The sequence below is a fragment of the Dasypus novemcinctus genome, chromosome 9 (genome assembly GCF_030445035.2).
Source record: "Dasypus novemcinctus isolate mDasNov1 chromosome 9, mDasNov1.1.hap2, whole genome shotgun sequence".
Classification (NCBI taxonomy): Eukaryota; Metazoa; Chordata; class Mammalia; order Cingulata; family Dasypodidae; genus Dasypus; species Dasypus novemcinctus.
In genome coordinates this window covers 76,697,015-76,708,930 of record NC_080681.1, presented here as the reverse complement: position 1 = coordinate 76,708,930, position 11,916 = coordinate 76,697,015, and the positions used below count along the sequence as shown (strand labels likewise).

Sequence of the window (11,916 nt, the reverse complement as noted above, 5' to 3'; positions counted from 1 at the left end):
GTTGTTGAATATGATTAGCAAGTATTTTATTGAAGATTTTAGCATCTAGGTTCATTAGATAAATTAGTCTGTAATTTTCCTTTCTTGTGGCATCTTTGTTTGGCTTTGGTATTATGTTAGGGTAATGTTGGCATCACAGAATGAGTTAGGCAATGTTCCTTCTACTTTATTTTTTGGAAGAGTTTAAGCAAGATTGGTGTTACTTCTTTCCTGAATGTTTGATAGAATTCACCTGTGAAGTCATCTGGTCCTGGACTCTTCTGGAGGATTTTGATGACTGATTCTATCTCTTTACTTGTGATTTGTCTGTTGAGTTTTTCAGTTTCTTCTATTGTCAATGTAGGCTGCTCATCCATTTCCTCTAAATTGTCCTTCTTGTTGGCATATAATTTTTCAAAGTATTCTCTTATCATAGTCTTTATTTTTTTGTGATAGTCCCTTCTTCATTTTTTATTCTGTGTATTTGCATCTTCTCTCTTTTTCTCTTTGTAGTCTAGGTAAGGGTTTGTCAATTTTATTGGTCTTCTTGAACAACCAGATTTTGATTTTGTTTATTTTTTTTCTAGTGCTTTCTTATTTTCTATTTCATTTAGTTCTGTTCTAATCTTTGTTATTTCTTTCTACTTCTTTTGGGATTAGTTTGCTGTTCTTTTTCTAATTCCTCCAGGTGTGCAGTTAGGTCTTTGATTTTAGCACTTTCTTCTTTGTTGATATTTGAGATTATGGCTATGAATTTTCCTCTTAATACAGCTTTTGCTGCATCCCATAAGTTTTGATATGTTGTGTTGTCATTTTCATTCATTTCAAGGTTGTTACTAATTTCTTTTAAAATTTCCTCCTTGACCCATTGTTTGTCTAAGAGTGTGTTGTTTAACTTCAATCTTTGTGTCTAATCTGGTTCTCTGGCCCTTACTGATTTGTATATCCCATTATATTTGGGAGTAGTGTTCTGTATATGACTATTAGGTCCAGATCCTATAATGTTTTATTCAAAACATTTTTTATTCAAAAAAAAAAAAGTCTTTGTTTCTTTATTGATTCTCTGTTGAGATGTTTTGTCTAATGGTGATAATGGTGTAATTAAGTATCCCACTATAATTGTAGAATCATCTATTTCTCCACTTAGTTTTTCCAGTATTTGCCTCATGTATTTTGTGACACCCTGGTTAGGTGCATAAATGTTTATGATTGTTCTTTCTTCTTGAAAGATTACCCCTTTTACTAATATATAGTGCTCATCTTTGTCTCTTACAAGAGTTTTGCATTTAAAGTCAATTTGTGGTATATTAGTATAGCTACTCCCACCTTTTTGGTTATTGTTTTCTTGTAAGATTGTTTTCAGCCATTCAATTTCAGCCTACTTGAATCCCTGGGTCTAAGGTGGGTTTCTTGTAGACAGCATATAAATGGACCTTATTTCCTTATCCAGTATGCCAATCTGTGTCTCTTGACTGGTGAGTTTAATCAATAAACATTCAGTGTTATTACTCTGAAGGAATTACTTAGCCATATCTTATTTGGGTTTATATATGTCATATGTTGTTTTTATTTCTCTTTTGTCTTTTTAGTTGTTCTTATACTCTCCTCCAACTTTCTCCTGTTTTTTTTTCCTTCCAACCTGCAGAACTCCCTTTAGTATTTCTTGAATGTCAGGTTTCTTATTGGAATAGTCTGTTAGTTTCTGTTTATCTATGAATGTTTTGAACTCTCCATCATTTCTGAATGCCAGCTTTGCTGGCTAGAGAATTTTTGGCTGGAAGTTTTTTTCTTTTAGTACTTTAACTATGTCATACCACTACTTTCTTGTCTCCATGGTTTCAGATAAGAAATCAGCACTTAATCTTATTGAGCTTCCCTTGTATGTGATGGTTCTCTTTTCTCTTGCTGCCTTCAGTATTTTCTTTTTGACTTGAGCATTGGATAGTTTGACAAGTATATGTCTTGGAATAGGCCTCTTGGGATTTATACTGTTTGGGGTATGCTGTGCTTCCCAGACATGCAAGTCCATCTCCCTCAGTAGAGTTGGCAAATTTTCAGCCATTACTTCCTTAAACACTCCTTCTGTCCCCTTTCCCTTCTCTTCTCCCTCTGGGATACCCATAATGCATATATTTGTGCCTTTTGTGTTGTTGTTAAAAATCCATAAGCTCCTGCTGGATTTCTTCTATCTTTTTATCTATCTGTTGTACTATCTCTTTGATTTCAGGTGTCCTATCTTCCACATTGCTAATTCTTTCCTCTGCCTGTTCAAATCTGCTGTTATGTGCTTCCAGTGTGTTTTTAATACCTTGGATTGTGCCATTCATTACCATCATATCCATTATCTTTTTTTTCCTTTTTTTCTCCTCTCCTCCCCTCCCCTCCCCCTGCTCTGCTGTTTTTGCTGTCTGTGTCCATTTGCTGTCTGATCTTCTGTATCTATTTCTCTTTTTGTCTTCTCTTCTTGTTTTTCTCCTTTGGATTCCCTGGTAGTCAATCCGGGGGACCTCTGCTGTGGAGAGGTTCTCTGTCACTTGTGCCACCTCAGTTCCTGGTTTCTGCTGCACTTCACCTTGACTCTTCCCTCCATCTCTTTTTTGGTGCATCATCATCTTACTGCATGACTCATTTGCACGGGCACTCTGTTCACCGTGTGGGCACTCACTTGCTATGTGGGCACTTGGCTTGCTGCATGGGCACTTGGTTTGCCATGTGGGCACTTGTATGTGTTCTAGTCCCACCGCCCAGGCACTTGTCTTGCCATGTGGGCACTCGTGCAGGCACCCTGCTCACTGTGTAGGCACTTGGCCCACCACACAGGCACTCAAGTGGCACTAGGCTGCTGTGGCACATGGCTTGCTACATGGGCACATGGCTTGCTGTGTGGGCACTGGCTCACCATGCAGGCATGCTTTCTCTTTTTTTTTTAACCAGGATGTCCCAGGGATCTAAACCAGTTCCTTCCATGTGGTAGGTGGAAGCCCTATCACTTGAGCCATATCCTCTTCCCTCCATTATCTTTTTATATATTTTACAATTTCCTCAGTAAGTTCTCCCAGTGTCTTCTTAATATCCTTAGTCTCTTCCTTCACTTCATTAAGTTGATCCATGATATTTGTTTGGAAGACTTTAATTTGTTGTTTGATGTTCTGCATCTCTCCCTAGTTTTTAGTTTGTTCATTGGACTGGGCCATGTCTTCCTGATGGTTTGTAATTTTTTATTGCTGTCTGGTAATGTTTTTATCTTGATGGGTTTATTCAGTTGATTAGCTTCTTTCTCTAGGGTTTTATTTAACTGCTGTTTTTGTGTGTGTGTGTTAAGTTTTCTCTTTGACACTTTGTTCTTCTTGTTATGTTTCCTTGCTGTTTTCTATGTTCCCCTGAAGGAAAAAGATTAGAGCCAGAGAAAGAAAAGAAACAGAATAATAGTAATAATAATAGTAAAAGTTAGAAGAACTATATAAGACCTAGGAAAATGAATATTTAACTCATGTAACCAGTGTAGATAAATAGGAATAAAAAAGTGGAGTACCTACAATGAAATGGGAAACCAAATAGAGAAAAATATATAGAACTATTTAAAAGGCCAGAATTATGAGGAGAAAAGGAAAGAGAAAAGAAAGGACAAAAAGAAAAAAACGTTACTTAAAAAAATAAACAGATTAGATGAGATAGAAATAAAAACCAGAAAAACTGAGGACTAAACAAAGAGAGGTGAAATGTAAGAACAATAACAGAAAGGGGAAGATAGAATGATGAAGGAAGGAAAAGAGACAGCATTGGTAGACAAAATCAGCATACACAAAAAAGGGAGAGGAAACACAGCAAACAAGAAATAAGCCAGCAGCACCCAATAATAAAAAATGGGGGAGGGGGAAAGAGGAAAGAAAAATAAGAAAACAAAAACAAATGAACAGTTCTTCCTGCGATTCCGTCCTGCGCGGCTGTTCTTTGGACAGTGGTTACCTATCTCCATCCGCCTTTTCTCCCACCTAAGTGCGTGCCACCACTCCATGGAAGATTCGATGGACATGGACATGAGCCCCCTGAGGCCCCAGAACTATCTTTTCGGTTGTGAACTAAAGGCTGACAAAGATTATCACTTTAAGGTGGATAATGATGAAAATGAACACCAGTTATCTTTAAGAACGGTCAGTTTAGGAGCTGGTGCAAAGGATGAATTGCACATTGTTGAAGCAGAGGCAATGAATTATGAAGGCAGTCCAATTAAAGTAACACTGGCAACTTTGAAAATGTCTGTACAGCCAACGGTCTCCCTTGGAGGCTTTGAAATAACGCCACCTGTTGTCTTACGGTTGAAGTGTTGTTCTGGGCCTGTGCATATTAGTGGACAGCACTTAGTAGCTGTAGAGGAAGATGCAGAGTCAGAAGATGAAGAGGAGGATGATGTGAAACTTTTAAGCATATCTGGAAAGCGGTCTGCCCCTGGAAGTGGTAGCAAGTTTCCACAGAAAAAGGTAAAACTTGCTGATGAAGATGATGACGATGATGATGAAGATGAAGATGATGATGAAGATGATGATGATGATGATTTTGATGATGAGGAAATGGAAGAAAAAGCTCCAGTGAAGAAATCTGTCAGAGAAACTCCAGCCAAAAATGCACAAAAATCAAACCAGAATGGAAAAGACTCAAAACCATCAACACCAAAATCAAAAGGTCAAGAATCCTTCAAAAAACAGGAAAAAACTCCTAAAACACCGAAAGGACCTAGTTCTGTAGAAGACATTAAAGCGAAAATGCAAGCAAGTATAGAAAAAGGTGGTTCTCTTCCCAAAGTGGAAGCCAAATTCATCAATTATGTGAAGAACTGCTTCCGGATGACTGACCAGGAGGCTATTCAAGATCTCTGGCAGTGGAGGAAGTCTCTTTAAGAAAATAGTTTCAACAGTTTGTTAAAATTTTCTGTCTTATTTCATTTCTGTAACAGTTGATATCTGGCTGTCCTTTTTATAATGCAGAGTGAGAACTTTCCCTACCGTGTCTGATAAATGTTGTCCAGGTTCCTTTGCCAAGAATGTGTTGTCCAAAATGCCTGTTTAGTTTTTAAAGATGGAACTTCACCCTTTGCTTGGTTTTAAGTATGTATGGAATGTTATGATAGGACATAGTAGTAGCAGTGGTCAGACAAATGGAAATGGTGGGGAGATAAAATATACATGTGAAATAAACTCAGTATTTTAATAAAGTAGCAAAAAACAAACAAACAAACAAAAAAAACCCAAATGAACACACAAGCATTAGGTCCCTGTGGAACTTCTCAGACTGCCAGTGTTCATCAATCAATTACCCTGCAGCCTTCCCTCTGCAGGTTTTGAAGTGGGTTTTAGTGAGTAAAATAAGTTAAATTAAAAAAAAAATAACCTTTTTTTAAGAAAAATAAGGGACCCAAGAGAAGCTAATACAAAAGTAAGGTCTATGTTTTCCCTGTTCTAAAGTGTCAGTTGAATGTTTGATATTCCAGTGGATCATTGCTGTAAGAGGAGCTGAGAATCGAACTAGTGACCTCCAAGGCAGAAACTACTCCACTGAGCTAAACTTTCTCTGGGTCAGTTAGCTCTACAGAAAACTAGCCAATCACTTTCCCTCTGGCAGCTTTGACTCTGCATTTGGATAGACTCCTGCTGATTAGGAGTCTGTCCCTGCCCCCTTTCTATTCTTATTGCTTTCTCTCCCAGGGCAGCAGGATGCAATAGCGTGTGTGAGGGGATCTTCTCTCACCTCTCCAGGTCAGGTTGAGTTCCCTTTTGAAACTCAAACGGGACCCTGGTGACTGAACTCAGTGCATGGAAATGACTCTCAATCCTCTTCCAGGCCACCCCCTCCTCTCAGGGGATCCTAAATTGACTCTTGGAAGTTTATTAAGCACTTCCTATGCCTGCCTCCCTTAGGGGAGTTGAAATTTTATAGTTTTCAGCACAGGACTAGTGGGTCGCCTGACTCTGCCCTATTCCAGGACAAGTTTCTTTATCCCAGGGCTGTTAGGAAATTGGGCTGCCTCAGCAGATTCGCCTCTCCCCTCTTTCTTGTGCTACCTCAAGGCAGTTGGTATGCTCCTCAGAGCTCAAAAGGATTCCAGGCAACCAAACCCACAGAAAGGAAACCCCTCTCCACCCTTTACCAGAACCCTCCCACTCTTGTAGAATGCTCCTTCCTGCTGGGTGGCCAAAGGGAATCAGGGCTCCTGTGCTCTGGGCTTGCAGCAGCTTTGCCTCGAGGGTGGGCCTTAGCCGACCCACTATTTCCAGACTCAGGAACAAAAATATCGGGGGTTTTACCTTGAGCAATTTATCTTTTTGTCCAGCTCTCTTCAGACCGATGCCCCGAAGCCTCCCACTCTGTGGGTTCCCAAAACAGTTCACTTGGGCAGGATCTTGCCCCCACTCAGCCGTTTTTTGCGAGAGACGGTGAGTGCTCCCTTAAACCGACACCATATTGCTGCTTCTCCCCAGAAAGATCTTTCTAAAACACAAATCTGACTGTGTCACTCTCTTCCTTCAATATAAGATGAAATTTTACAACCTCACCTGACATCAAAGTCCTTCCATGATCTGTTGTCTATGTCTCCAGCTTCATCTCTTATTCTCCTCCCAACCTCCAACACACACACACATAGACACACATGCCTGCACATAGCCCTAGCAAAACTGGAATGGTTCTCAACACATATCAATATGTTTCTTTCTTCTATGCCTTTCTGCAAACTACTTCTTCTATCTGGAATGTCCTCCCCCTTTTAGCACCCTTCCAATCTTCACCTGAATTCTGCAACTCATTCCTCAAGAATAGGTTTAGAAATATTGTCCTTTGAAAGGTGTCTCCAGCTCTGACCTTCCATGACTGGTATAGATGCCTCCTCAGGCCCTCTATGAGTTTCATTCTGTCCACCTCCCCACCTAGAGTAGAAGGGAAGACATTTGTGTGTCCAAGGATAGGAAATAAATCCAACAAAAATACAGGACCTTCCACCTCAGTGAAATTTATAAGTGTCCAGTGCTTAGCCTATTGCCTGGCACATAGTATGAGTTAATTTGTGCATTCATTCATTCACTCAGTAAATATTTATTGTGTACATAGTATGTGCCAGGCACTCTTCCAAAATTTCTGCCCTTTGGAAGTTTATAATCTGGTGAGAGTCTGAAAACAAATAGACATATAGTATAATACGAGAAGCTATAAACACTATGGAAGAAAATAAAGAAAAATAAGAGCATAGCAAGCAATGAGGATTCTATTTTGGATAGAGTGCTCTCTGATGAATTGACATTTGAGCAGAGACCTGAAAGCACTGAGGGAGGAAACTATAGATATATTGGGTGTAATGGTTAGATTCATGTGTCATCTTGGCCAGGGATGGTGTCCAGTTTTGTGGTTAAGCAAGCACTGGCCTGACTGTTACTGTGAAGACATTTCATGGACTTAAGTCATTGAAAGTTGATTGCATCTATGGCTGATTACCTCTACTATGAACTGAGAGAATTGTCTTCAACAATAAGTGATATCTCATCCAATCAGTTGAAGGTTTTAAAAGGAGAAATGTTCATTTCAGCAGTCAGAAGAGAGATTTTTCCATCTCTACTTTAGCCAACAGCTTCTTCTGGAGAACTTATAGGGACCTTCATCAGAATTTCCAGCTTGCAGCCTGCCTTATGGCATTTGGACTTGTGTATCCCCACAGTCTTGTGAGACAATTCTTATAAAAATCTCATAAGAATTGTGAGGTGGAAAGAACGTAAAGTTGGATCAGGCTGAATTTATTGATATATGTTCACTAGACAGAAATTCGGGATTCAATGCTATAGCTTGAGGTGTTAGAAATGACTCTAACAGTTTGTTTGGGTGGTTGGCTGAAACATGGACCAAAAGATGGCCTACATTACATTAGATTGAAAAGCCAGAACTGCCCTGGTAAAATGTAGATGAGGGAATCCCAAAGCTTTGAGAGACTGGAATTTAGAGTAGATTTATCATATAAGACCTGCTCACTTACCCTAGGAATGTTAGAGGACATACCTTTTACTGGGACTGTGAGGAATAAATTTATGAGGCTAACTACATCAGCCCTGAAGAGCTCTGTAGTTGCTCTTCTCTGTAGGTCAGATATTACCATGGGAACTGTTATCACCAAACTTGGACCTTTAAACAAGTGGGGATGCTAAGTGGCAGAACTTAATGCCAAAGACAGGTGGGTGTGGCCACCATAATGGACAGCAGACTCAAAAGAGCAATCAGAATAGTCTCACATACAGAGGCCTATGACATTGGTTAGTAGATCATGGGGATGTAGAAGTGAAATCGATGAGCAGTCTACTACATTCTTACTTGATTTGTATAAGCAGAAGAGTTTTAGCCTAACTTGAGTTACAAAGTCTAACTTGAATTACAAATACAGAGAGTCATGACCCCTTAATCAATTCCCAGACCTGAGATAGTTTGTGGACCCAAAGCCCCTTGAATGAGGGGAAGGCTGGTTCCCCTTGGGGAAGGACCCTATTACATGGCCAAAAATTTATACTGTTTTTCTGTCACCCAACCTTCCCCAAAGAGACCTACAACCTTTTACCAGGATAACTACAAATTGGGGAAAAGGAAATGACCTGACATTTTGGGGATTATTAAACTTTGGCTCAGAAGTGGAATTGATTCCAGGAGACCCAAAATATCACTGTGATCCACCAATCAGAGTAAGGGCTTATGAAAGTGAGGTGATTGAAGTAGTCTTAGCTCAGGTCCATGTCACAGTGGTTCCAGTGGGTCCCCTGACCCATTCTGTGGTGGTTTTCCCTAATTCCAAAATGCATAATTGGAATAGACATACTCAGCAATTGGTAGAATTCCTATATTGGTTCCTTGACTTATGGAGTGAGGGTTATTGTGGTAGGAAAGACCAAGTAGAAGCCACTAGCAAAATAGTAAATCAAAATAGTAAATCAAAAGCAATACCAATTCTTGGAAGAATTGAAGAGATTAGTGCCACCATCAAGGACTTGAAGAATGTAGGGGTGGTGATTCCAACCAAACCCCAATCAACTCTGCTATTTCACCTGTGCAGAAAGATGGATCTTGGAAGATGACAGTGGATTATCATAAACTTAACCAGGCGGTGATTCCAATTGCAGTGCTCTTCCAGATGTGGTATCATTGTTTGAGCAAATCAACACATACTCTGATTTCTAGTGAGCAGCTATTGATCTGGAAAATGCTTTTTTCTTAATTGCTATTAGTAAAGACCACCAAAAACATTTTGCCTTCAGCTGGCAAGGCCAACAATACACCTTCAATTTCTTGCCTCTGCGGTATAGCAACTCTCCAGCCTTATGTCATAATCTAATCTGCAAGGATCTTGATAACACATCATGCTTGTCCATTATATTGATGATATCATGCTGATTGGACCTGGTGAGTAAGAAGTAGCAACTATTCTAGACTTATTGGTAAGACATTTGTGTGTCAAAGGAAGGGAAATAAATCCAACAAAAACGCAGGACCTTCCACCTCAGTGAAATTTCTAGGTCCAGTGGTATGGGGCATGTCGAGATAGCCTTTCTATTTTTTTTTTTTAAAGATTTATTTATTTATTTATTTATTTATTTCTCTCCCCTTCCCTGCATCCCCCAGTTGTCTGTTCTCTGTGTCCATATTCTGTGTGTTCTTTGTCCGCTTCTGTTGTTGTCAGCGGCATGGGAATCTGTGTCTCTTTTTGTTGCATCATCTTGTTGTGTCAGCTCTCTGTGTGGGCGGCGCCACTACTGAGCAGGCTGCACTTTCCTTCGCGCTGGGCGGCTCTCCTTACGGAGGCGCACATCTTGCGAGTGGGGCTCCTCTACGCGGGGGACACCCCTGCGTGGCACGGCACTCCTTGCGCGCATCAGCGCTGTGCATGGGCCAGCTCCACATGGGTCAAGGAGGCCCAGGTTTGAACCGCGGACCTCCCATGTGGTAGGCGGACGCCCTAACCACTGGGCCAAGTCCGCTTCCCGAGATAGCCTTTCTAAGGTGGAGCATAAGCTGTTGCATCTGGCCCCTCCTATGACCAAAAAAAAAGAAAAGAGGCACAATGCCTGGTTGGCCTCCTTGGATTATGGAAACATCATATTCCTCATTTGATTGTGCTACTCCAGCTTATTCACCAAGTGATAAGAAAAGCTGCTACTTCTGAGCATGGACTGGAACAAGAGGAAGTTCTGAGACAGGTCCAGGCTGCTGTGTAATCTAATTTCCCACTTGATCCAGCAGATGCAATGATGCTGAAAGTGTCAGTGGCAAATAGAGATGCTGTGTGGAGCCTTTGGCAGGCCCCTATAGGAGAATCACAATACAGACCCTTAGGATTTTAGAGCAAAGCCTTGCCATCCTCTGTAGATAACTCTGCTCCTTTTGGGAAACAGCTTTAGACCTGCTACTAGGCCTTAGTAGAGACTGAATGCTTAACCATAGCCATGAAGTTACCCTGCAACCTGAGTTGCCTATCATGAGCTGGTTGCTGTCTGCTCCACCAAGCCATAAAGCTGGACATGCACAGCAGCACTCCATCGTAAAATGGAAGTGTTATTTATGAGATAGGGCTCAAGCAGATTCTGAAGACACACTAATTTACATAAGGAAGTCACCCAAATGCCCATGGCCCCCACTCCTGCCATATTATCTTCTCTTTCTCAGCCCACAGCTATGGCCTCTCAAGGAGTTCCTTACAATCAGTTGACTGAGGAAGAGAAAACTCAGGCCTGGTCTACAGATAGTTTTGTATGATATGCAAAAGTGAATCAGCTGCAGCTGCAAAACTTCAAGCAGAGTATCTGGTTGTAAATTTTGTTTGGAAGGAGAATTGGCTGGACATGTGTTTATATACCAATTCATGGGCTCTTGCCAATAGTTTGGCTGAATGGTCAGGGAATTGGAAAGGGCATGATTGGAAAATTGGTGACAAAGAGGTCTGGGAAGAGATATGTGGATAGATCTTTCTGAGTGGGCAAAAAACATGAAGGTATTTGTGTCTCACATGAGTATTTGTGTTCTCCAGAGGGTGACTTCAGTCAAGGAAGGTTTTAATAATCAAGAGGATAAGATGACCTGTTCTGTGGATAGCAGTCAGCCTCTTTACCTAGCTGCTCCTGTCATTGCCCAATGGGTTCATGAAAAAAGTGGCCATTGTGGTAGGGATGAAGGTTATGCATGGGATCAGCAACATGGACTTGCCCTAACCAAGGGTTAGGCTGTAGCTACTGCTGGCTATAGCTACTGCTGAATGGCCAATCTGTCAGCAGCAGAGTCTCATACTCAGTCCCTGATGTCATTCCATTCCTGAGATGATCAGCCTGCTACCTGTTAGCAGGTTGATTACATTGGACCACTTCCATCATGGAAGAAACAGAGACTTGTTCTAATTAGAATAGATACATACTCCGGATATGGGTTTCCCTTTCCTGCATACAATGCTTCTGCCAAAACCAACTATATGGACTTACATAATGCCTTATCTACAGTCATGTTATTCTACACAGCATTGCTTCTGATCAAGAATCTCACACATAGCAAATGTAGTGCAGAAATGGGCACATGGTCATTCACTGTTGTACATGTTCTCCATCATCCTGACACAACTGGATTGATAGAATGGTGAATGGCCCTTTGAAGACTCAATTATGGCCAACTAAGTGACAATATCTTGCAGGGCTGTGACATTGTTCTCAAGGAGGCTGCGTATGCTCTAAATAATGTCCACTCTATGGTGCTGTTTCTCCCATAGCCAGGATTCTGGGTCCAGGTATCAAGAGGTGGAAATGGGTGTGCCACCACCCACTATTGCCCCTAATAATCCACTAGAAATATTTTTGCTTTCTGCCCCTGCAACCTTAAGCTCCACTGGTCTACAGGTATTAGTTCTAAAAGGAGGAGTGCTTCCATCAGGAGACACAA

At 40.9% G+C, this 11,916-nt stretch overlaps 1 protein-coding gene across 1 annotated transcript; it reads left to right on the top strand.

Moving 5' to 3' along the window:
* Positions 1-3,904: 3,904 nt before the first annotated feature.
* LOC101432229 (nucleophosmin) lies at positions 3,905-5,140 on the top strand. Its single transcript, XM_012518025.4, has one exon. The coding sequence runs from the start codon at positions 3,993-3,995 to the stop codon at positions 4,872-4,874; it is 882 nt and encodes a 293-aa protein (XP_012373479.2). The 5' UTR covers positions 3,905-3,992; the 3' UTR covers positions 4,875-5,140.
* The last annotated feature ends 6,776 nt before the right edge of the window (positions 5,141-11,916 follow it).